Source organism: Heloderma suspectum, chromosome 2 (genome assembly GCF_057233095.1).
Source record: "Heloderma suspectum isolate Gila_16-S chromosome 2, 16-S_ref, whole genome shotgun sequence".
Lineage (NCBI taxonomy): Eukaryota > Metazoa > Chordata > Lepidosauria > Squamata > Helodermatidae > Heloderma > Heloderma suspectum.
In genome coordinates, this window is record NC_139459.1 from 329963878 (window position 1) to 329989864 (window position 25987).

Sequence of the window (25987 nt, forward strand, 5' to 3'; positions counted from 1 at the left end):
TTTATGCTACAGGGAAATCACAGGATATCTGATCCAGCAGTAACTTGTAATATATTCCTCACAATTGGAGTGTGGGGGAATGTACCCTCTTAGATGGCAGCACATCATAGTTTTTCCTTTATCATGTGAAAGCAGTGGGAGTGCATATTTGTAGGGTATAACTGCACTGAATGCTGTCAGGGCTATTAGTCTTCCGTGATAAAGAAAAATATGATACATTCTATGACTCTTTCAGAGTTTCAAATTCCTTCAAAAAAAAGCAACATGATGTTAACCATGGTTGGATTATGCCCAAGTTTCCAGTTGCCATGATTGTGGAGAGACGTTTCTGAAAATGTGCAGGCAATCTACTCAGTGTGGTATTCTGTAACTGCCTGAATGTTTTATTTTCAATCCGCATGCCCACTTTGGGCAAGTCAAATGCAGCCTTTGATACATTCAGCATTCCATTTGTTTGCATGATGGTAACTGCCTTCACCACTGAAATATTAGAATGACATTTGGTACACACATTGAAGACAACTCTGTATTTCAAGTTTGATATACCAGCCCAACACCTGTACCTGTTTTCACGGAGCCAGAATTGATGGAAAACACTCCTTGAAGACATATCAGAATTGCAGATGTGCACATTTACAATATAATTCCCCGTTTGAAGTTCAAACACCTATTTGATCCTCAAACCCATTTTCAAGGGAGGGGGGAAAGATACAAAATATATGGTAGTGCAACATCTGGACTGAGGCCTCTTGAACAAAGTAGTTTTACTTAGGATGCTTGAGAAATTCAGTCTGTGAAAATGTTAATATGAACTGACCTTATCAGTGCCTCCTAGATATGCATACTGGAGTTTAGTTATCCACCAGTTTTCACACTTCCCAAATGTTCCAATGTAGCTCTCGGCTCAATTTCTTAAAATAAAAATGCATTTTAAAATGTGAAATTTTAGATAAAGTCCATTTAGAAATGCATAGAAAATAGGTGTTGAAATGCAATTTTCCTGCAGATTTTTAAAAATTCACAAATTGATGCGGAAATGAGATGCAACAGATATACAGACGAACACATGCAAAAGTTACATTGACCAGAAATAAACTCATTTGTCCATCCTTACTTTTAATAGTTATTGTTTACCAAATGTAAAAGCTGCACTTCTTTCATTCATCCTCCTGAAATTAATATGATCTATCTCAGTATATAGTAACTAGTTCTCAACATTTTGTTTTCAGACTGTGTCAAAGAAACAGAATACTAGAAATTTTGATTTGGAGGAAGAAGGGGAGGGCAATTGGCTGACAATGCATTGCCTTTCCTTCAGGAATTAAGGGAGTTGTAAGTCAAAACATCTGGAGATGCCCAGGTTGTGTCAGGCTGCAATACACCCACACTGCTCACGGAGTTTCACAGGCCGTTTGGCTGGTAGATGATAGAAGAATGAGGGGTGGAAGTCATTCTCTCCTTGTCAAAAGGTTACTTTGAGCATCTTCTACATTACCAAAATGCTTTTTTTTTTTCCCCTCCCCACTAGTGCTCTGTGACGTGTGGAAAAGGCTACAAGCAAAGGCTGGTCTCCTGCAGTGAAATTTACACAGGGAAGGATCATTATGAGTATGGTTATCAGAACACAGTCAACTGTCCAGGCACACAGCCACCAAATGTGCAGTCATGCTATCTAGGCGAGTGCCCAGTTTTGGCATCGTGGAGAGTTGGAAATTGGGGAAGTGTATGTTTCTAATATTTTTTATTATTATTCATGATTCATTTTGATGTGTAGCCCCCTCTATCCGAAGGACTTGGAATAGGTAAATTGAAATGGGGAAAAGGAACGGGGTTGGGAGGAATCACACTTAGCCCTCCACAATCCTGCACATCTAATTTTACTCTGTTTTCTCTAATCCCAAACTTGACCCTAAAGGAACTCAAAACTTTACATACCACCACACCATGCCCTCTTCCATCTCTCTTTCATAGATAGCTCTGTATTGCTCTGGATACAGGTCTGTCTACAGAGAGGTGCTCCTTTCCTCACCCAGGTGTTCTCTCTTTGCCAGTAATTCTTCTTCCCCGCCCATAAGAAGCAGTGTAGTTGAAGAACTAAATGACGCAAAAGGTTGTGCAGGACAACACTAAACAAACTAGAGTTGACCAAAATATGTTCAAAGTGGTCTTGTTGTGTGGTCCTTCGTTGCTAGGAGCTATGGAATTTTGCTACTGAAAACCCCAAATTCCACTTACAGGGTCACATACAAATCTTTCCTTTTAACACTAACCCTTCACGATCAGGAAGCCTCTAGCATTTGTTTGGAGTTCAGAAGGATCTAATCTTGCTGTGACCAATTATTTGTATTGCTTGGATACAAAAATAAAATCCAACCCACATGAACTTTAGAAAAGAGCTTTTGTGACAGAGTCTGAGTGAGTTTCAAATGTGTAAGATGGATTTTCACCTTGCTTCACACTTTTCATTGTGCATAGCTTTTGTTGTCTTTGCTGATGGAGAAAAATGTTAGTCCTCTGCATTGAACAAGTGAAACAGCCAGCCATGGTGATGCTTGGCTTGTCGAGACCATTCTTTCCTTTCGGTAATTATTACTGCCTTAGATCCAGAGGTGACCTTCAGATTTGTGGGCTTCAGAATGATGGGAGATTTTCATCAGAGCAAGATGGGGTTACCTGACTCCTAGTGCTTCAGCATCGATCACCTGGGAGTCGAGAGGCAAATAGCAGGTGGGCTTGCTGGTGGAGCACGTGTGTTGCATTCAGAAGGTCCCCAGCTCAATCCCTGGCATCTCTAGTTAGGGCTGGAAAAATTCCTGCCCGGAGCCCTGGAGAGCTGCTGCCAGTCAGCGTCAACAATACTGGGCTAGACCAACGGTCTGACTCCATATAAATCAGCTTCCTGTGTTCCAACTGCTGGAGGTCTCTCACTGAGAGACCTCCGGCACCTGCTTGGTAGGTTAACTGCTGAAGACTTGGACAGGTTGATACAGCTGGTGTGTTGGGGACAGGGTAGATGATAGTGAAATGGGCTGCAGGGCACACTGTGGTGCCAGGAGTTGTGTTGGATGTTATGGATTACTTATTTCTTTGTTATATTTTTAGTCCAACCAGTAACAAAAGCTGCCCTGCTCCCATCACCTATTGGGAGCACCTGATGCGTTTGGAAATATCAGGGGACTGGTGGCCACGATAGCATGGAAACCGGTCCAAGTCTCCTATCGTACCTCTGTAAAGTTGCCTATGCTCTAAGCTAGCAAAGCCCACTGCAGAGACATTTTAAATTAAGGGCAGTGTATTCTCTCATTAATGTTGATGCTGCACAGGGAAGTGTTACCTAGCACCTCAATCCTACAGACGTTTAGTCAGAATTTGGGGATTGTGTGCACCAGCTGGGTTTGTTTGCTATTTTGCAAATTGTTTCCCAAACATATTGCAAACAGCTGGTGCTGTCCACAGCTTATCCTGCTGCCTGTCCTCAATTGTCCAGGCCTTTTTATGCCGGTTACTTCTGGATTCCTGAGTTGCAGGAAGATCAATGGGACTTTGAAGAGCTACTAGCTTTCCTTCAACATTCCCTTCTTTCAAATGGGGCATTGCTGCATGTAAGAATAAGTTGTTGTTGTTTATTCGGTCAGTCACTTCCGACTCTTCGTGACTTCATGGACCAGCCCACGCCACCCCCAGCTCCCCCAAGCTTTCTGTCGGCCGTTGCCACCCCCAGCTCCCCCAAGGTCGAGTCCGTCACCTCCAGAATATCATCCATCCATCTTGCCCTTGGTCGGCCCCTCTTCCTTTGGCCTTCCACTTTCCCTAGCAGCAGCATCTTCTCCAGGGTATCCTGTCTTCTCATTATGTGGCCAAAGTACTTCAGTTTTGCCTTTAATATCATTCTCTCAAGTGAGCAGTCTGGCTTTATTTCCTGGTGTATGGACTGGTTTGATCTTCTTGCAGTCCAAGGCACTCTCAGAATTTTCCTCCAGCACCACAGTTCAAAAGCATCTATCTTCCTTCGCTCAGCCTTCCTTATGGTCCAGCTCTCGCAGCTGCAGCAATATGCCAGCCAGCCAGTAAATCATTAGGAAATATACACACAAGAGTTATAGTTATTATATGGTTATGTGCTGCTTTTAGCACTGAGTAGGAGTGTCAGCATACTGCTTGAAAAACACTCCTCTCCCACATCCCCTTCTTATTCCTTTACTATTATGCCATAATGGGCACACATCTATCTATGTACGTAGTTGGGGTGTGTGTGTGTGTGTGTGTGTGTGTAAAATAGCATCCTTCTCTTCATATTGTTGTAGAGGATATGCACAAAAAGCAGTTTGGAATTCAAGAAGGACAAACAAAAATGATAAATGCAAATAGTGAATACTGGTGGGGCCATACCCTCCTTGCCAATTATTTCTAGTAAGTTTTGTTTTTGTAAGTGTGATAACTCCCCCCCCCCTTTCTTTCTCAGAAGTTTTAAATCTCAGCAATGGAGCTGAACTTGGTTTCCTTTGTTTTCCAGTGTTCGGTGAGTTGTGGAATTGGGATAATGCACCGGTCAGTTCAGTGCCTTACAAACAGTGACCAAGCAAGCACCTTGTGCCTTGACAATTTGAAACCCGAAGAAAGAAGGGCCTGCCACAATAGTCGTGACTGTAAGGGATGGTTTTTGGAACTTAAACTATACTGTCAGTATTACTGATCCAGTCTCATTGAATGGATGCCATGAAGCCTTTTGTAGGGGGATAGATGTATATTCTCATTAGGTGCTGCTGTTGCTTGCTTATCTTTTAATTGGGAGCTTGTCTTGTGCTGGCAAAGGGAGGACACAGTTTTCAGAGAACAGAATAATTTTTAAAAGCTGAACTTTCACAAAATATCAGGCTGTTGCTGAAGGTAAAGGAGAGACTTCCTGGTGTTCATCATTCCGGCCCCCGCAAAAAGCTGCATGAGTGCCTCTCTGCTTGAGTGGTACATCAGAAGGCAGTTCAACTTCTCAAAAAACATTAAAAAGAATGAAACAAACACATTAAAGGTCACAAAATGATGCAGGCATAGGAAAGTAGGAGGCATATTACTAGTCTACTAGGACTCTGCTAGGAGGCTTATTACTAGTCTACTCAGACTCTACTAGGAGGCATATTACTAGTCACTAGCACTGTCACAAGCCTGTAGCAGTGTTTCCTCATTCACACGCTCATGTGAACATTCATGTATACCTGCATAACAACTAGCGCTGTGCCAAAATTTCAATTTGTTTCATGGGGGGAGGAACAAAAATTATCCGAAATTCTCCCTCTCCCTCTGAAAGAGGCAGAAAAAACAATGCCTCTTTTTCAGGGAGAGAAGAAGTTCCCAAAAACAGGAAGCAGGATTCGGCACAGCACTAATTACGACTAGCACAAGTCTAAAGGGGCTTTTAGCCAGCAGTGTGGTGCACACACAGTTGACTTATTTATTTATTTAATTTCTATACTGTCCAATAGCCAAAGCTCTTTGGGCGGTTCACATAAATTAAAACCACAAGGTACAGCATAAAACAATATAAAATATGAAAGCTTAAAACTACAATATAAAAATACAACCAGAATAAAACCTAGCAGCAATGCAGGAATTTAAAATACAGATTTAAAACAGCAGAGCTAAAAGACTGGGATGCTAAAATCCTGGGAAAATAAAAAGGTCTACACCTAGTGCTGAAGGGAGTACAACATAGATGCCGGGTGAACCTCTCTAGGGAGCCCATTCCACAGCCAGGGTGCCACAGTGGAAAAGGCCCTCTTCCTGGCAGCCACCTGCCTCACTTCCTCTGGCAGCTCCTGGAAAAGAAGCCCCTGCCATTATGCACTACATTCTTACCAAAATGGGGAATAGCAACTTCTAAAATGGGAAAATTAGCTCAAACACTCATTAAAGTCCAAAGGCACATAGACTTTGATTTTTATAGATTTTTGTTTTCAGAATCCACTCATTATAGAAGATAAAAATGGCATCTTTGGTATACCCACCCACAGCATGTGGGCCAGCATACTGGTTCAAATAGGATCGACTAGAAAAGGTTAAAAAAAGACCAAGATTTCGAAAACCAGCATTTGCCAAATTAAAGCAGGGATGGGGGCAGGGAAGGTGGCACTATGGAAATGGCATGGCAGAGCAGGGGATTGGAAGGCTATGCAACCCATGAAGCTTGGTGCAGTGGCAATAGTGGGCTGCAGGCATGGAAATTGATAGACTCAAGAGGAAAGGAAAAGAATAGAGGAGCAGCAGCTATAATTATATGACTTCAGAGAAAAGGGAACCCAAAGGACTTCACTTCCTGGTAGGTTGCCAAAAAGTTAGAAACATGTTGTGGACACAGACTACCCTCAGTTCTCTCAGCTTTCATTCCAGTTCAAAAATGGGGCAAGAGCCTCAAGCCGCTTAGGCACTATTGAACGCTATGTTGTGCTGAAAGCACTGGAGGATGATATATCCAATGATATGCCGGCACAACTAGTACGTGTGGCACTAGCTGGGAGACTGAATGGAGGCAAAGGTGTCATCAAGGATGTTCAGGTAGTACTTGACCTTGCCAACCTGTAGTAGAGATGGAGATGTTTCAGGATTGGGCCATTTTCCCCGCCAGGGCTTTTGATTGGCTAATGCAAGGGTACCTTTGTCGGTTAGTTGGCTGGGTAGGGGCATGGCAGTCAGGCTGGCATTTGCATGTTTTCTTGGTTACATGGAACAACTCCTTCTAATCACGAAGAAACATGTATATTCTATGGCTCCTGAGCCTCTACGGCAATTTCAGAGCTTTAACGTTGTTTCTAGCAGCTTTTCAGGCTGTGTCTTCCAGGACAAACATAGATGCTTGAGCCAAAGTGCCAGGGTGATGCCAGTTAAATCCATGGTGCACAGTACATGTGTCAGAGAGCCAGCACATCTGAAGCTCCTCTGTAACGGGTCCTATACAATAGGGAACACTGATTTTCCATAACTATTCTAGACAGCATGCAAGGCCTCTTCTAACATTTTATACTGAGGGGCACTGTAATTCAGCTTCTTCCTGCACTATGAACATAATGCCAGAAGTCACATTGGAGGAGTCTACAGCAGAGCTTCCATCCACACTAGCATCATATCTCCCAGGAACTGGGCCAATGCTGGTTTGGGAAGGACCCACATGTGGCCTTCTCTGAGGTGGTCTGATGCTTCTGGCAGTACCTTTGTAGTATGTCAAGGGGATACCCTATAACAACTTCCACACTGTAAAGGCAGTCTCAGAAGGGACACTCAGAATAGGAGTGAATGTGCCAGTTAGCAAGTGAACACATTTGGGTTCCAGAGCATGGCCATAAGTCACATGTGGCAGCCACCTGCTGAAGCTAAGCAGGTCTGGGTCTAATCAGTACCTGATCGGAACACCACCATGTATGCCATCTTAAAATCCATGGCAGAAAAGTGGCATTACTATATATATAGTAATTTTCCAGCACCAAGGTATCATGGTGGGAAATCCCAGTATCCTAACAAAAGAAGGGATATTTGGAACTACAATAGTCTCCAAATATATAATACTCCACAAAAATGGTGAAACATTTTTCCATCTCTAAGTCAACCTGATTTTTTTCGGAATCCTTGTTAAATAATGAATGTTGTTGGTGCAAAACAAAAATAGTAATTATATTAGCTAAGATGAAGAGCAACCTGAAGTAGACAAACTAGGTGGATATTAAGTTCAACTCAAGTTTAGTGGCATTATTTACTCATTGGATGTCTGGTGTTGAGTCTTAGAACCAAATCTTACCTCCTGCTGTGCATTTTTTTGATGACTCTGCTGTAGCTGTTTCCCAACCCCTTAATAGACTTTCATTATCCACCCTAGTCAATCAAGGAGTTTGTAGATTTTAGATACTTAGAACATATGAAATTCTTTATTTATTGGACCAGTAAGCTGGTAGGAGTTTGCATTTTGACATTTTTTATTTAAAAAATACGTTGCCCATTAATTGCTTTGCTGCTTAGTTCCCCACATTTCTTTATTTTAGGTGAATTACCAACAAGCTGCAAAGAAGTAAAAAGGCTCAAAGTCATCACTGAAGATGGAGAATATTACCTGAAGGTTAAAGGAAGGCTCTTAAAGGTGTGTTTCAGCCACCACTGTATCTTTTTTGTGAACTTCATAGAATTCCAGGGCAGCATGAAACCTTGAGAGTCAGATAACTTTGGATACTGCCTATCCACTATGCATTTCCACAAAATCTCTGCCAGAACTTTCTTGCTTACAGCATTGGGATTCTGTCTTCAGTGCATTGCAAATAGGGCATTGCACATTCAGCATCATTGTCAGTAGAACTCTGGTTCAGCCTCTGATTTTTAGACATTTGAGAAGAAATTTCAAGATGTGTGTGTGTGTGTGTGTGTGTGTGACTAATCCTTGAGTTTTAATTATGTGCATGCACCGTGAGATACATTTGCGCTGCATGAATTTTGTTTTTCTAAAATTCTAAGTCATAACTGATTCTGTTCTCTTGTGACTTCTGCCTTTGTATTTTCCCTCTTTTGATTTCCTAATTATGCTTATAGCAGTTCGTATTAGATGTATGATAAAATTATGGCCAATTTCTCTCAGATATATTGTGCTGGCATGGAATCTGACAGACCGAAAGAATACGTGACTCTGGTAAATGGCGATGCGGAGAATTTCTCGGAAGTGTACAGCTACAGGTAAGAACACTCAACCACTCCACATTTGATGTTACTCTGTTTTCTGTTCCTGGTGTTATATTTCTTGTTATGAGTAGAAAAAGGGCTTTCTTTTGATTCAGATTACATAACCCGACTGAATGTCCATATAATGGAAGCAGAAGAGAAGATTGCCAGTGTAGGAAAGATTACACAGCAGCTGGGTTTTCCTCCTTCAGCAAAGTAAGGCTGGACCTGAACGCTATGCAAATAATAAGTGAGTAACAACAAGACTTTATCATCAGAATGTTTTCTGCGGTGGCTAGGGGCGCAATTATTAAGTTAATACTAGGCCGAGCTAACAAGTATTGTCCTTGGATTGCTTGGGTTAAAAGTTTATGCTGCACTACACTTGAACAGTGATATTGTTTAAAACCCCGCAGTACTGTGTTTCTCTTTAGTTCAGTCCAAACAAGAAAAACGATGCCTGTTTGCTTCCTTTTGCTCTAAATTTTTTCACCCTGCTGCACATTCAGCTTGTTGCGTCTTCAGGGAGGTTCCTCCCACCCCTTCTTCAGCTGAACTCAAACACAAAATTAGAATCATAAACATTGCCCTGCAAATTCTGCTTCACATGTGACCCCTGTTTTGTCCAGTGGCAGGATAGATTCTCAGTCTGTGGTATCCCCAGACATCCAAGCCCCCCTGAAAAGCATAGAGGGTATGCAGTAGCAGTACTTGGCTAATGTCACACTTTATGAGCAATGTCATAGCTTATTTTTTAAATTTCAGCTGGAGTTAGGCCTAGAGACAGCTCCTACTGAAAAGCTCCTGAAGGGTGGACATGACGTTTGAATTAGACCAAAGAGAATTAGGTTGTGGCTCTTTACAGACTGTGTGTCCCGATCCAAAGCCCTTTAACGCCATGCCAAAAACAACTTAAGGAGAACTACTTCTGAATTCAACGATCTGCTCCAGTCCTTAGACAATCCTAACATGATTTTGTATCAAACATGATACAAAACATGATACAAAACATGGGAAGGTTTTACCCTTAAAGGCGGCCTAAAAGTAATTTTAAATAAAATTAAAATAAATGCAAAATGCAAGGAAAAATACGAGAGATACCTGGGGTAGCAGAAATACCCATTCCATGGTCCTGAGCATGTTTCCTCCATATAAAATTATGGTTAAAAAGTTGGGGACCCTGCATATTTAGGTGCCTCTCTGTCTTTAAAGAAAAATGATTTCACCCAGAATAATTCCTCAGTTTTAATATGCACAGTGCACACATGTTTAAATGGATGCTGAGTTGCACATTTAATTGTCAGCATTATTATTCAGGGAGAATCCCGGTGGATTCACAAGATTAATGTATAAAGCCAGGTGTACTACATTAAATAAGGGCCAAATAATACATTTGTGTGTTTGTTTTTTCTTTTCTGTCCCCTTTTCCCGCTGTTCCATTCCCTTTGTCTCTCTGGTTCTTACCAAATATTTTTCACAGCAACTGATTTACAGTTTGCACAGACACTTGATGGACGACCTGTTCCTTTTGCCACTGCTGGGGATTGCTACAGTGCAGCCAAGTGCCCACAGGTATCTCAACAATAATATTCCTCAAACCATGGATCCATTTGTTTCATTCCAGCATTATATGAATTTCTCTTGATCAAGCAGTCACACTCCAACTGCTGTCATATTCTGCGTTTCCTGGTATAACACTTCCTTTTGTTGGTATGATACATTCATTCTGTTTCAAAAACAATATTGTGACAATCATTAAATGTACTTTAAAACACTTTTTCATTTATCTGTTTATTTGATATATTTATGTCCCACCCTTCAATCCTGAAGGCTTCTCAGGGCAGCTAGCAATTAAAAGAATTAAAATAACACTAATCTAACATAGTTTTATGAAACAGCAGAGCATTAAAAAGAGTAGTTATCTAAACCACATAAACCCAGAGTCAGCAGGGTAAAACATATAATAGTATCAACAACAATGACTAAAAAGCCTGGGCAAATAAAATTGTCTTCACCCAGATCACAAAGTTAGTGTCAGGTAAGCCTCCCTGGGGAAGGAATTCCAATTATGGGGCACCACCACAGAAAGCCGGATCTCTGGCCATCAGTGAAATGCCTTGTCTCAGATGATGGAGGGACACAGAGTAAGGCTTCCAAAGAAAATCTAAGGGCTGGATAAGTTTGTGTGGGAGCAAGTAGTCTTTGTGGTCCATTAGTCCTAAGTGTTTTAGGTATATTTGTGTTTCCAAGGTACTTTTTAAAGTTAGAGAGCATTGCATAAATGGCCCATAAGCTATGAAAGAAAAATAGCATGCTTGGAGTTCTGTTTAACAAACAAAAGTGTGACACATCTCACAAAATAAAAGATATAACTGCCCCATCCAAGTTAAGAAGAGAGAAAGAAAAGAATATTTTCTGTTAGTCAAATGTGGGAAAGAGCTGTTTGGCTTTCACTTGAGCACCCACAGAACATTGTGCACCACCACCAGAGATTATTCGGAAAGGGTGAGAATGCCCTCATCTGGCAGCCAAATGGAAAGCAGCCTTTCCCCAGAAAGCTGCAAAGGAGAAGAAATGCTTAATCTCACTCCTGCTGTGATTTGTACAGTATGTGCTAATCGCTATGAGGGCTTGGAACAATTGAAAAGATTGCCGGGGAGATCTTGTTAGAATAATGACACTGTGGCTTGTTGTTGGGGGGGGGGGGTGTTGCAGCAGTAGAGAATAATAGCCTTCAGAATTAGTTTTCTTCTCTATTTTTGCCCCTTTTTTTGAGCCGGTGTTTTGTTATTTAGCAGTCATTTCTGAAAAATTATATTCTCTAATGCATGTCCTTTTCCTTTTGTTTTCAAAGGGTCGCTTTAGCATCAACCTCTCTGGAACTGGCCTGTTGGTAACACAAACATCAAAATGGCTTTCCCAAGGGAATTATGCTGTTTCCGAAATTATAAAATCACCAGTAAGGAAAACTTATGTTCAATCCAAATGTAGCATTATACCTGTTAACCTGCCACATCTAACTGCAATGTAGCTTCTTCTGTCTGGTAAATATTAGAAGGGGGTGGTGAATCAAAATAAACTCTTGAAATCTAATGTAAAGCATAAGAACTGCAAAGCATGCTCTCTGATTGGTGGATTCGGAGACACAGATTGGAATAAATTCAACTTGATCTGTATTATTGCAATTAATTAGTGGGTCTGCTTAACCGTGAAGCTAAAAACACTGAGCACAGTGGTGCAGACACTTCTTTAATTAGTTGTCTGAGTCCTCAGGAAGTATGCAGTTGGGAGCCTGCTCTAACAGTGCTACTGAGCATAATAAAATACTAAGGAGATTACTTTCCAGGGCCTATGGTTCTTGAGCTTAAACTCTGTCTCCCCACACCCTTATTCTCCATGTATCCAGGTACAATATATGCAGGAGCACCGTGAGGCCATTATTTGTTGTTGTTCAGTCGTTCAGTCGTGTCCGACTCTTCGTGACCCCATGGACCATAGCACGCCAGGCCTTCCTGTCCTGCGCTCTCTCCCGGAGCGTGCTCAAGTTCATATTCATTGCATCCGTGATGCTATCTAGCCATCTCATCCTCTGCTGTCCCCTTCTCCTTTTGCCTTCAGTCTTTCCCAGCATCAGGGTCTTTTCCAGGGAGTTTTCTCTTCGCATTAGGTGGCCAAAATATTTGAGCTTCAGCTTCAGTATCTGTCCTTCCAGTGAGCACTCAGGGTTGATTTCCTTTAGGATGGACTGATTTGACCTCCCTGCAGTCCAGGGGACTCGTCAGAGTCTTCTCCAGCACCACAGTTCGAAAGCATCAATTCTTCGGCGCTCAGCCTTCCTTATAGTCCAGCTCTCACAGCCATACATTACTACTGGGAAAACCATAGCTTTGATTAGATGGACCTTTGTCGGCAAGGTGATGTCTCTGCTTCTTACTATGCTGTCTAGGTTGGCCATAGCTTTCCTCCCAAGGAGCAAGCGTCTTTTAATTTCATGGCTACAGTCACCGTCTGCGGTGATCTTGGAGCCCAAGAAAGTAAAATCTGTCACTGCTTCCATTTCTTCCCCTTCTATATGCCAGGAAGTGATGGGGCCACATGCCATGATTTTAGTTTTCTTAATGTTGAGTTTCAAACCAGCTTTTGCACTCTCCTCTTTCACCCTCAACAAGAGGCTCTTTAGATCCTCTTCGCTTTCTGCCATTAGGGTGGTATCGTCTGCATATCGGAGGTTGTTGATAATTCTCCCAGCAATCTTAATTCCGACCTCTGATTCATCCAACCCGGCATTTCTCATGATGTACTCTGCATATAAGTTAAATAAGCAGGGTGACAATATGCAGCCTTGTCATACTCCTTTCCCAATTTTGAACCACTCGGTTGTTCCATGTCTGGTTTTTACTGTTGCTTTTTGACCCTCATACAGGTTTCTCAGGAGACAGGTAAGGTGGTCTGGTACTCCCATCACTTTAAGAATTTGCCACAGTTTGTTGTGATCCACACAATCCAAGGCTTTAGCGTAGTCAATGAAGCAGAAATAGACGTTTTTCTGGAATTCTCTTGCTTTCTCCATGATCCAGAGAATGTTGGCGATTTGATCTCTAGTTCCTCTGCCTCTTCGAAACCCAGCTTGTACTTCTGGTAGTTCTCGGTTCGCATACTGCTGAAGCCTAGCTTGTAGGATTTTGAGCATCACCTTGCTGGCATGTGAAATGAGCGCAATTGTGCGGTAGTTTGAACACTCTTTGGCATTGCCCTTCTTTGGAACTGGAATGTAAACTGACCTTTTCCAGTCTTGCGGCCATTGTTGAGTGTTCCAAATTTGTTGGCATATTGAATGCAGCACTTTAACAGCATCATCTGTTAGGATTTTAAATAGCTCAGCTGGAATACTGTCATCTCCGCTAGCTTTGTTGTTAGTAATGCTTCCTAAGGCGCATGGCTATCGGGCTATCGGGGACATTAAGATCTTTCCTGTATAGTTCTTCTGTGTATTCTTTCCACCTCTTCTGAATCTCATCTGCATCTGTTAGGTCCCTGCCTTCTTTGTCCTTTATCATGCCCGTCTTTGCACAAACGTTCCCTTGAGATCTCCGATTTTCTTGAAGAGATCTCTAGTCTTTCCCATTCTGTTGTTTTCCTCGATTTCGTTGCATTGCTCATTTAAGAAGGCCTTCTTGTCTCTCCTTGCTATTCTCTGGAACTCTGCATTCAGTTGGATATATCTTCCCCTTTCTCCCTTGCTTTTCGCTTCCCTTCTTTCCTCAGCTATTTGTAAAGCCTCATCAGACAGCCACTTGGCTTTCTTGCATTTCTTTTTCTTTGGGATGGATTTCGTTGCTGCCTCCTGAACAATGTTACGGACCTCCGTCAATAGTTCCTCAGGCACTCTGTCTATCAGGTCTAATCCCTGAAATCTATTTGTCACCTCCACTGTAAATTCATAAGGGATATGATTTAGGTCATACCTGAATGGTTTAGTGGTTTTCCCTACGTTCTTCAATTTAAGCCGAAATAGATTAGTTATATGTTAGTACTTCTATAGGACCTTTCAGCATATAAAATGCAATAATCATAAAGAATAATTTATCTTTACAACACCTACTGGCTTAGGCTAGGATGAGGGGCTGTCACTTACCCAAAACCACTCATGGATAATCAGGGAGGTTGAGTAAGCACACACAGGCCGAAGAGTGTGGTAAAAATCCTTAAAATAAATAAGTAAATACATAAAATCCATAGAGTACCTGGTACCAATGAATACAGAGTTCCAGAGAATAGCAAGGAGAGACAAGAAGGCCTTCTTAAATGAACAATGCAAAGAAATCGAGGAAACCAATAGAATGGGAAAGACTAGAGATCTCTTCAAGAAAATCGGAGATCTCAAGGGAACGTTTTGTGCAAAGACTGGCATGATCAAGGACAAAGAAGGCAGGGACCTAACAGAAGCAGATGAGATTAAGAAGAGGTGGCAAGAATACACAGAAGAACTATACAGGAAATATCTGAATGTCCCTGATAGCCATGATAGTGCGGTCACTGAACTTGAGCCGGACATCCTAGAGAGTGAAGTCAAGTGGGCCTTAGGAAGCATTACTAACAACAAAGCTAGCGGAGATGACCGTATTCCAGCTGAGCTATTTAAAATCCTAAAAGATGATGCTGTTAAAGTGCTGCACTCAATATGCCAACAAATTTGGAACACTCAACAGTGGCCACAAGACTGGAAAAGTTCAGTTTACATTCCAATTCCAAAGAAGAGCAATGCCAAAGAGTGTTCAAACTACCGTACAATTGCGCTCATTTCACATGCCAGCAAGGTGATGCTCAAAATCCTACAGGCTAGGCTTCAGCAGTATGCGAACCGAGAACTACCGGAAGTATAAGCTGGGTTTCGAAGAGGCAGAGGAACTAGAGATCAAATCGCCAACTTTTGCTGGATCATGGAGAAAGCAAGAGAATTCCAGAAAAACGTCTATTTCTGCTTCATTGACTATGCTAAAGCCTTTGATTGTGTGGATCACAACAAACTCTGGCAAATTCTGAAAGAGATGGGGGAACCAGACCACCTTACCTGTCTCCTGAGAAACCTGTACGAGGGTCAAGAAGCAATAGTAAGAACCAGACATGGAACAACCGATTGGTTCAAAATTGGGAAAGGACTACCACAAGGCTGCATATTGTCACCCTGCTTATTTAACTTATCTGCAGAGTACATCATGAGAAACGCCGGGTTGGATGAATCACAGGTAGGAATTAAGATTGCCGGGAGAATTATCAACAACCTCAGATACACAGATGATACCACCCTAATGGCAGAAAGCGAAGAGGATCTAAAGAGCCTCTTGTTGAGGGTGAAAGAGGAGTGTGCAAAAGCTGGTTTGAAACTCAACATTACAAAAACGAAGATCATGGCATCTGGCCCCATCACTTCCTGACATATGGAAGGGGAAGAAATGGAAGCAGTGACAGATTTTATTTATTTGGGCTCCAAGATCACCGCAGACGGTGACTGCAGCCATGAAATTAAAAGATGCTTGCTCCTTGGGAGGAAAGCTATAGCAAACCTAGACAGCATAGTAAGAAGCAGAGACATCGCCTTGCCGACAAAGGTCTGTCTAATCAAAGCTATGGTTTTCCCAGTAGTAATGTATGGCTGTGAGAGCTGGACTGTAAGGAAGGCTGAGCGCCGAAGAATTGATGCTTTCGAACTGTGGTGCTGGAGAAGACTCTTACGAGTCCCCTGGACTGCAAGGAGGTCAAATCAGTCAATCCTAAAGGAAATCAACCCTGAGTGCTCATTGGAAGGGCAGATACTGAAGCTGAAGTGCAAATATTTTGGTCACCTAATGCGAAGAGAAAACTCACTTGAAAAGACCCTGATGCTGGGAAAGACTGAAGGCAAAAGGAGAAGGGGACGACAGAGGATGAGATGGCTAGATAGCGTCACTGATGCAATGAATATGGACTTGAGGATGCTCCGGGAGAGAGCGCAGGACAGGAAGGCCTGGCGTGCTATGGTCCATGGGGTCAAGAAGAGTCAGACACGACTGAACAACAACAACAAAACTTGGTACCAAATGGGTAATCTTTTCCAGATACCAAACTGTCTCTCGTTCCTCGTTCTCAGAGCCATTCTGAATATATCAAATTAATTAATGTGAAAATTGGGCCTAATATTTTCAGGAATCCAACGCATACTAGGTTCCATACAGAATCCCAAGCATGCGGAATTACAGAAGACGAATGGCTCAGGGTGTGTATGTGTTTACCTTGCAGTGAATGGTTTGTTGCACTGCATGGGGCACCTCAAGCAAGAGAACAGCTGGCAGGCTTGAGCCAGGCACAATCTCAGCTGTCATGATAAAGACAGAGAAGCCAAGACAAGTGAAAAATAAAACCTATTAGGCTCATCTTCAGAGGGGCAGTGCAGAAGGGAACTTTCACTACTAAATCTGAAGTAGGTGAAAGAAATCATTCCTGAGCGAAGACCAAGAGAGAGTCCCAGCAGACCAAATTAAAACAAAAGCTAAGAGGCAATCAATACAGGCCACATCACTTTACCTGGATCACTCAGCAGGCACAGCTCTTGAAGTTTAGGTGCCAGGAGAACAGGAGAGCAAGGATGCTCATAGGAGCATCCTATGAGCCAGTCTCACAGATCAATAGTATTAAGCACAGAAGGTTCATACACTACAGCTTAACAACAGCAGAAAAGACAGATGTCTTGCATTCCACTTGGACCAACTTTGATGTATTTTCTGCCTTCTGAGGAATATTTGAATGTAAAAAGATCCAAAGGCAGCATAAGCTGTGAGCCCCACAGGGGGATGCAGATGGCTTTCCTATGATGCTAAGTATGCTAGCATAGATTGCACTGGTCAAAGATCTAAAGTTGGACATCTGTTGAAATATGAAAAAGAAAGGACACAGACTGTGTTACTTTTTATATTTTATACTTTAATTTCTATTAACAATATTTTTCAAGGCTAGGATGGGGATCAATTTAAGGTGGGCTTGTTTTCTTGCAGTTTTTTTCAGTATCGGGTAACTATTTTCTCTTGTCACCAAAAAAAGAGAATTCTTTTAAAGTAAATATTTTCCCCAGGGTAATCCTATACATGTTTGCTCAAAATTCAGTCCCTTTGAGTCTAATGGAGCTTAGTGCCCAGTAAATGCATTTAGGATTGCAGCCCCATTTTTATCCCAGGAAGGAGCTATCCTATGGCTGCTAGTCAATGGCTAGACAGCCATAGGATATGTGGTTTTCCGGGAACTGACCTTGGAGTCTGTTCTCGCAGGCAGCGCAGAACATCCCCACACCCCTTGGAAGGAGAGTGCAGAGCAGCCAAAACCAGGCTTTCCAGGGGGCATTCCAAGGTGGGGAAGGTGGAAATACCGGTTCAACACATCCTATGTGTCATCCAGCAGCCTCTTCCCCCACTCCACCTTCCCACAGCTAGACAGCAGAAATTGACTGTCTAGCCACAAATGCAGGGCAGGAGAAGCGCAGAGGGAATGATCCCCTCCGAGCTTCTCCTGCCCTGCATTGGATAGGCGGTTGCCTCCGAGTTCGGAGGCAGCTGCCTGTTCCCATGGGATTGCTTGTTTGTAGTTGCTTGTAGATTTTGTAGATTTTGGTTGTGAAGGATTGCATTTACTCTCTTCTGAAACATTTTTTAATGATTTCACCTATAGGATGGTACCAAAGTAAAAGGCAAATGTGGTGGTTACTGTGGAAAATGTACTCCCTCATCTGGAACTGGCCTCGACATCCAAGTGTTGTAGCAATGGTATGTTTGTGCATTTTACTGCCATAAAAGCACTGTATTTAAATATCAACGGTAAAAATCTGATACTCAATCAGGAATGTATTTGCTTGCAATGAAGTCCCATTAATTTCAGTGAAACTTAATGCCAGGTAAGCAGACTTTCCATTGCAACCTCACAGCCCAACACTGTGGTACACTGAGCCAGCAACTAAACTCATGCAATTGGGTTTATTGATCCCAGTTCTGGCACAATGACATAATTGAACCTAGCAGAATGGGGCAACAACAACCAGTGTTACTACACTATCTACACAGAGAAAAAATGCAGCTGTTGGGAAGAAGCAGGCAAACATTGTCACAATGCAGCATTCTGGTAGCTGAAAAGCTTCCACGTTCAGAAGAAAGCTGGTTCAACTCTACACTGTCCCCCTTGTCATATACTGCAACCTTGTTTTAGAGTTAATTACAGTATTTCTGCTGCTAATTTAGGACCCACACATTCAGTGGCATCGTTGAACTCCTGTCATGCAAGAGCCCTTGGGTTTCTTTATGCACACAGCTGGGTGGAAATGCCCCATGCCAATCAGAAGTGCATGCACATAGAGAGCTATGTGGGATTGCATCCATTTGGCAGCTCCAAAACTTGCCACCAAAATTGTGGGAACAGCTGCTAATCCCTTGAACATGTTTATGTCCAGTCCATGCAGAATTTAATAATCAGCATACAGAGCCCAAAGTAATTTGGTGACACCAGGAATTATATTAGTCTTGGGGACATTACTATGACGGGCACAGGGCTCTTTTGAGCCATATGTCCATTCCTTGATGCACAAATGCTGCCCGTGTGAAGGGATGGATTGTGCTTGGGGTTTTTTTAACACATCAATGGCACTGAAAATAGTGATGAGAACTCTGCATCATGATTTTAATTCCCAGGGTTTCTGAATGCCGGGAGCTGAAGCAAGATGGATGAAGGATGATGAAGCAATACCTCTGCCTTCCACTTTTGTACTTCTTCCTATGTGTGTGTATCTAAGTGTGTGTGTGTGTGTGTGTATGTGTGTGTGTATGTATATATATATATATATATATATATATATATTGTATATTCTTAATGTTGTAAAGTATAATATTTATGTCAGGAATTATTTATTTTTGATTTAATATTTTTGTACGTAAAATGTTTATATTAAGGCTGCTTATCATGTTTTTAAATGTTTTTTAAACCTTGCAGTCACACCACTGCATTTTACGTACTCTACATTATATGTAGCATTATGACAAAAATGATGCTTTTATTGTCACTGTACTCAATTGTTTACTGTCAATCAGTAATTTCTCCTCTTGTTACAGGCTGCACTGATCTTTACAAGGTGCTAAATGGTTTGCATTGGGGTATTTTTGGCATTTTAGAACTATTTTTTTCTTATGAGGAAAAGAATAGGTTTGTTATTAATTATAAAATCATAAGTCAATCAGAGCTATGCAGGGACTCAATGAGCATACCTTATGATGTCATGGCTTTATCCATAGTTATGTCTTAAGTATTTTTAATGGCCTATGACCTCTTTTGGCCAGTGCTATAACAACCACTGGTTTGGTGCTAATATGTAATATTTATTAATATCCTACAGGCTTTGAAAGCTAAATCCTGTGCAACACTACATGGCAATGGAAAATGAGTAAGTGACTTTAGGTAAATTGAGGGTGGGATCAAATATTTCGTTTAAGGCAGTGATTTCTAAACTGTGTTCCAGAAAATTCTAGAGTTCTTCAGACGTTCAGGAAGGGTTTCTTCCTCAAAGAAAAGTTCTGTAATGAGAAGATTTGCCTGCAGTACCATGCTTCTAGTGTGCAGCCATAGGGAACTGCTGGTGTATTCCAGGGCATACTCTCAGGTGGTAGGAGGCAAGAGCAGATCCCCCTAATTCTGTGACCCCAGCACCCAAGGTGAACAGTCTGCACACCTGAGGAACATGCCTCAGACTCCTTTGTAGGACACAGGGGTTCTGTGGCAGCCTAGGCCAGGGGTCTCCAAAGTGAGGTGCGCAAGACGATCCATTGGGGTGCGTGAGCTGCCTGATAATTGAGCGGCCTCCCGCTGCCCTGACAAGCTGCCATTGTGTGCAACAGCGGCGGCAGAGGCAGCAGGGTGGGACGGGAGCCGAGAGGGAAGCTCCATGGCATTTCTTTCTCAGCTCCAGCCCTATCCTGCCTCTGCCGCAGCTACCAAGAGCAACTGCGCCAGTCTGTGCCAGGCACGGCAGTGCTTGCTTGGCCGTGGCACCGGAGCAGCTGCTATCCTGCCGAAGGAGAGCAAAGTTGTTCCAAATTTGCTGACCTTTTTGTATGCTACGTAGCAGATATTTTTTTTAAAAATTAACACACTTAATCTGCCCCTTCAAGGTAAAGGTGATGTTTTAACAATGAGTGAGAAAGTAACTGCATTTTGAAAGAAACTCGTGCTACGGAGAGAGCATTTTGAAAATGGATGTTTAGAAATGTTTCCATTGCTATGTGATTTTGTTGCCGCAAATGATATAAGTGTGTCACCTATAAAAACACTCATATCTGCACACTTACAAAACTTGGAAATGGAAATTTCTAACCTGTTTAAAAATCTTCCAAATGAAGAGTTTCAGTAGGTTTTGAACCCACTTGTTAAAACTATAAAAATGCAACACCTTCCAATTAGTTTGCAAGAACAACTGATTGACTTCAGGGAAGTTTACTAGCTGAATTTCAACAAACACTTTTGCATCATTGGTGGATGGGATTGAAGAATGAGTATAGTGATTTAGTAAGCGCAGCCAAAGATGCACTTCTTCCATTTGGATCTAAGTATCTTTGTGAGGTGTCTTTTTCAGCTATGACAGCCATTAAACCCAAGTGTTGAAATAAACTGAACTTAGAACCAGACCTTCAAATTGCTGTATCACAAAGTGTTAAACCAAGATTTTAAAAAAATAATGAAGCCTTTTCAATCACATTGCTCTCGCTAAAAATATTATTAACAAAAATATTTTAGTGAGAGCAAAAAGGTTTTTTATATCATTAATAAATAAACAATATTTTAAATAATTTATTTTATTTCATCTATATCTCATCCTTTTTTCTTTTTTCTCCATGTTTTATAACGTACATAATATATTAGTACAGTAGTACATGTATATCATTTATAAATAAATACACATCTATTGGGACGGGTTCTCAAATAATTTTACTGATAGGGCTACGTGATCAAAAAGGTTTGGAGACTACTGGGCTAGGCGATATGGAAACAGTTCCTTGAAGGAAGGAAGTCTGAAAATCATTGGCTTCAGGGAGAGGTACTATGTGACAGGTGTAGCTAGGTGAATTCTGATGCTCATATGCATCAGATTCGACTGAGTCAATTTGAGCTGGTCCTGAGAGATTCTGATGCTCCCTGAGATTCCCTCCAAAGTGACCAGAACTGAAGCTGGACCAGCCTGAAGTTTTGTATGCAGTTTGGTGCTTCAGAGGGCTGCAGAAAGGAAGGCTGCCTGCAAAGAAATCACTACTCTGCTTTTGCTTTTCCATAAATGGAAAACACTAAGGTGTGGCAAAAGAGGAGTGAGAGGACTTGAGTGACTGACAGGTCTACCTTCTAATCAAAAGGATTGATTGACTAGGGCCTTTCCAATCACTGACTGTGGGGAGGGGTTTGGGTCCTATAAAATCCTTTGCTCAAGTTTGCTCTCTGCTCCTGCTGTTTTGCACAGTACTTAAAAAAAAAAAGATTGATTTGCAAGGGCTACAGTACTCCTTCATTCCATCCAAGAGAGCAGCCGTTCGGTGCAAAATGGAATCACAAAATCACATATTGCAAAACAGGAACGAAAACAAATGTTGGCCGAAATATCACACACATTTCAGACGTGCATCAGCGTACACAGTGGCTGCTTGTGTGGAAGCTTGTTCCCATGTTTTGGATCTCCTTGCTGTATCACAGCTTGTATGCCCATTATAGATGGGATAAATTTGAGGTAGAAAATTGCCTTCCCATTAAAAAAAATGAGTTTATATGTAGAAATAAATAGCTTACATTTGCTGGATTGAAATAATGCAGTTTCATTTCCATGCTAGACAAGCCATCTGTTCAGTTCTGTAGGTTGCATCTAAGGATGGGCAGAATTGCTCGATTTTTCTCCAAAAGTAATTCTGAAGAACCAGAATTTTCATCTTGGTAATACTGAAACTTCAGAAATATGTTGAGGGTCAGTTTTTATGCTAAACATACCCGCTTCACGGGCTTTGTCGACATTGCTGGGCACATGACACTTCATGCGCCAACATAGTTAGCCGTAAAACATACTAGTGAAGCTCATGAAAACTGTACCTGGATATGTATGAATCAATAGAAAGAATCAAATGGCCACCTTCTATTGAGGAGATGCTGTGCCTAGATTTCCTGCTTATCTTTCCAGAACGAACTTAGTTATCTGCAAGACTGACATCTTGCTCCATTTTTGCTAATTTTACGCATCATACAGTGCCCCATGATGGACTTCAGAGGCCACTAGTCATTGTGCACAATTACTTGCACACAAATACAGTTGGATCAAGGCTAATGCATGGGCATCTTCTCTGTGGGCAAGGTTGTGATTTTTCTAGCACCACACACACGCCTCAAAAATCATTAAATATAAAGGATAAACTTAATAAGGGTAGATTGCAATTTACAATATAAACTGCCTAAAAAAGGAAATAAAACTATGCCACCACATTCATCATGTAATTGCGTGTCACTCTGCTGTAGGTAAAAAGCAGCATGGCCATAGAGCACAGGCTTTGCGTTCTCAAGGTCCCATGTTCAATCCCTGGCATTACTAATTAAATGGTGCTGGGAAAGTCCTCCGTTTGTAGAGCTATTGCCAGTCAGAGTAGACAATATTGGGCCAGATAGATCAGTGGTCTCTCCAGGCAGAGATCTCAAGATGTTTATTGCTGTCTGTTTAAAGAGATGCCATAGCTCAGTATGAAAGCACATGCTTTGCATACTGAAGATTTGGACTACAATTTCTGAAACAGATCTCAGGTAGCATAATTACAAAAGACTGCTTCCTCCTAGGTGGGACCCATGGGCCTAAATCCAGTGTTGCACTAGTGGAAATAACTAGCGCCACATGGAAATCTGCTCTGGATGGTTTCCTAGTCCTCTGAAGCGGATGTTGAGAACACATTTGGGCGGTGGTGTGCAGGGAGGTGGAGGGAGAATCTCTCCCTTCTCATTTTCACTGATGGAACTGCTTCCATCAGTGGAATGAAACCAGTGGATTCAATCCATATAGTATAAGGCATCTTCATATGTTCCATTATCTAAACATACGATTATCTAATTTGTTTTGCTTTCTGCCATTCAGATTAATTAGGTTGCACTTCATTTGGCTCCACACAGGTAGTGATATTATTCTCTTTGTAAATCTTCTTACCATAGATCTCACATGAACTGAATAAATTCATAGCTCGGGCAGAATTAAGATGGTAAGATAGATAGATGATGGATGGACGGACGGACGGACGGACGGACGGACAGACAGACAGACAGACAGATAATGCAAGATAAAAATCTTGTGTATTTGTTTGAGAAAATGCCAAAAATACCATTTCAAAGTACATTCTATGAAAACCATGAGTAGTTTAAAGGAGTAGCGATTTTTTTGAAAAGCGATTACCGCTCCTCCTTAAAAATATTCTGTAGGGAAAAGGGAAAATTGCACTATAAACATTAGGACAGAAACAATGGTGCTTTATTGATGCTTAGAAAATTGCAATCTTCTTTTTATTTTCAGTAATGAAGTGACTGAATATTTATACAAAGAAATATTATAAAAATCTATACATTCCTTTATAGCAGGTAGTATCACATTGGCTATCAGCAGTGCAAAAAAGAAGCCTTAAAATTACAAAGTGAAATGTAAGGAAATTATTGGTAAATAACTAATTTTTAATGTGACTGATGGGTTGTTGTTGTTTAACAAAAGGAGGACCACTTAAGTGATTAGACAGTTCTTGTAAAGTACACATATAGTTATTGTTCTCTTGTATCAGTGCCATTATTTTTATGAAAAACAAATAACGTCTGCAAGCACTTTTGTTATTTTGCTTTCTTTTTTCGTTTTTTCTTTTGGACCATCAAAAAGAAAATAATGTGTTTTTAAGTTTTTGTGGTCTTCCTTTGTTTACCAGCATCTTCCTTTATTGCCTATGTGCTATCCTAGGGACAAAACACAATGTACACATGGGAATAAAAAAATGGATTTTAAAAAGAATACTGTCCAACCTTTTAGTGACTTGGGGGGAGGGGTTGAAAGGCTGGACCATTTGGGCAGAAATGGATAAACTCCGGAGGAAAAGGAACAGAAATTAAGGATGGGATGGTTATAGTTACCTGACTCAGAGGAAGAGGAACCCAGAGAACTTCACTTCTGGATTGGTTGCAAAGGGATATAAAATTCCTGTGGACACAGACTACCCTTGGGTCTTTCAGCTCAGTTCGTAATTTTATTTATTTATTTACAATATTTGTATACCGCTCCATACTGAAAACAGATATTGTAACAACTTACAATAGTAGCCATTTCCTAATACCTTAGACTAAGTTCTTGACCACCTCCCTAGGACTCGGAACTGACAACTCACACAGGTGTTCTCAGAGTCTTTGCGTGGCTTCGTAAGATGAACTGTGCCTCACCCCACATAGAACCCAGCTCTGGGATTCAGTGGGCACTTTACCACAGCTGGTAAAGCATTCTCTCTGGGTATGCAAGGTTTCTCTTGGCAAATGCAGCAAGTAAGGTGGTTCAATAGGAAAGTGTACAGGGAACTCTGACCTGGGAAAAGTGGGCTTGGCACTAACATAGAATAAACAATCATACTAGTAAACGGTCACAAAGAGCAATAATAGTAGCCAATGGAACCCTGGGTTTATTCTCACAGCTGAAACACCAGGATAAGGGATGTCCAAGCAGAAAGAATCAACCGTGATTGCTTGAACTCCTACCCAGTTATAGAGCTCCACAGAAAGATTATAAAAGGTTTGATTGTTCAGAGGCTATGCCTAAGATGGGTTGAAACAAAGGTTTGGTTCCAACTGTCTCTTGATTACTTTATGTCCAACTAGCCATTCATATTAACTGTAACTTCCGCAGAAGAGAGGGTGCTGGCAAAAGTAGCTTGTAACCCAAGGGTGAAGGGGGAAAACTGCACATGCTGTAATTCTAAGAACATAAGAAGAGCCGTGCTGGATCAGACCAAGGGTCCATCTACTCCAGCATTCTGTTCACACAGTGGCCAACCAGATGCCCACGGGAAATCCACAAGCAGGGAATGAGCACAACAGGATTCTAACTTCTACAGAATTATTAAAGACATAGGAGCTGAGATCTCCTTTGCTTCTGCTTATCCTAATAGCTACGTGCGCCCTAGTACTTCTGTAGTGCCAATGGTAAACCGCAAAGAAACATGGGCTTTATTTAATTAACAGAACAAAAGATTGGTGCTGCAGAGCTCCAATTGATTTTGGTGCCATGTTTAAAGGATGAAAGATGCAGGTTATTGCTGACAATGTGGGTGGTGGGGAGAGGAGGGTAGTGATGTTCTGTTTCCAATGTATGAAATAATAACTTTTGAAATTCTGGGAGGTTAGAAAATTAGTCAAAGGACGGTATAAGAGTTTTGGCAATGCTTCACACATTTCAGCTAGATTGCAGCAATGAACAGATTTTCTATGTACACATTTATAAAGGAAGTTAATGAGACTGTTAAGAATAGCTGCAATCTGGGGTATTTTGTGTGTTATTTTCCTTCTGGACTCCTTTCTGGTCAATTTCCCGCTGCACATGGATTAACTCTTCCCCTATCTCCTATTATGAGTCTCTATGGTGTTTATTGGCTAGGCTGAAAGTGTGCAGGGATGGAAATTTCATTGATCATCATAAATCTGAACTAGAATGCAATATGACTGTTAACCACAACTCACTGGATGTTCTCGTAGCCCTCCCTGACTCCTG

General features: G+C 41.5%; 1 protein-coding gene across 1 annotated transcript in view; it reads left to right on the forward strand.

The window, feature by feature from the left end:
* ADAMTS9 (ADAM metallopeptidase with thrombospondin type 1 motif 9) overlaps window positions 1-19636 on the forward strand; it is a 164665-nt gene extending 145029 nt beyond the window's left edge. The window contains exons 32-41 of the mRNA XM_084840466.1: window positions 1529-1723; window positions 4514-4646; window positions 8022-8116; window positions 8606-8700; window positions 8802-8935; window positions 10166-10257; window positions 11540-11644; window positions 17881-17975; window positions 18891-18978; window positions 19589-19636. Of these exons, the coding sequence (XP_084696592.1) occupies window positions 1529-1723; window positions 4514-4646; window positions 8022-8116; window positions 8606-8700; window positions 8802-8935; window positions 10166-10257; window positions 11540-11644; window positions 17881-17970 (939 nt within the window). The 3' untranslated portion in view covers window positions 17971-17975; window positions 18891-18978; window positions 19589-19636. The remainder of the gene's footprint in view (window positions 1-1528; window positions 1724-4513; window positions 4647-8021; window positions 8117-8605; window positions 8701-8801; window positions 8936-10165; window positions 10258-11539; window positions 11645-17880; window positions 17976-18890; window positions 18979-19588) is intronic.
* Window positions 19637-25987: the final 6351 nt, after the last annotated feature.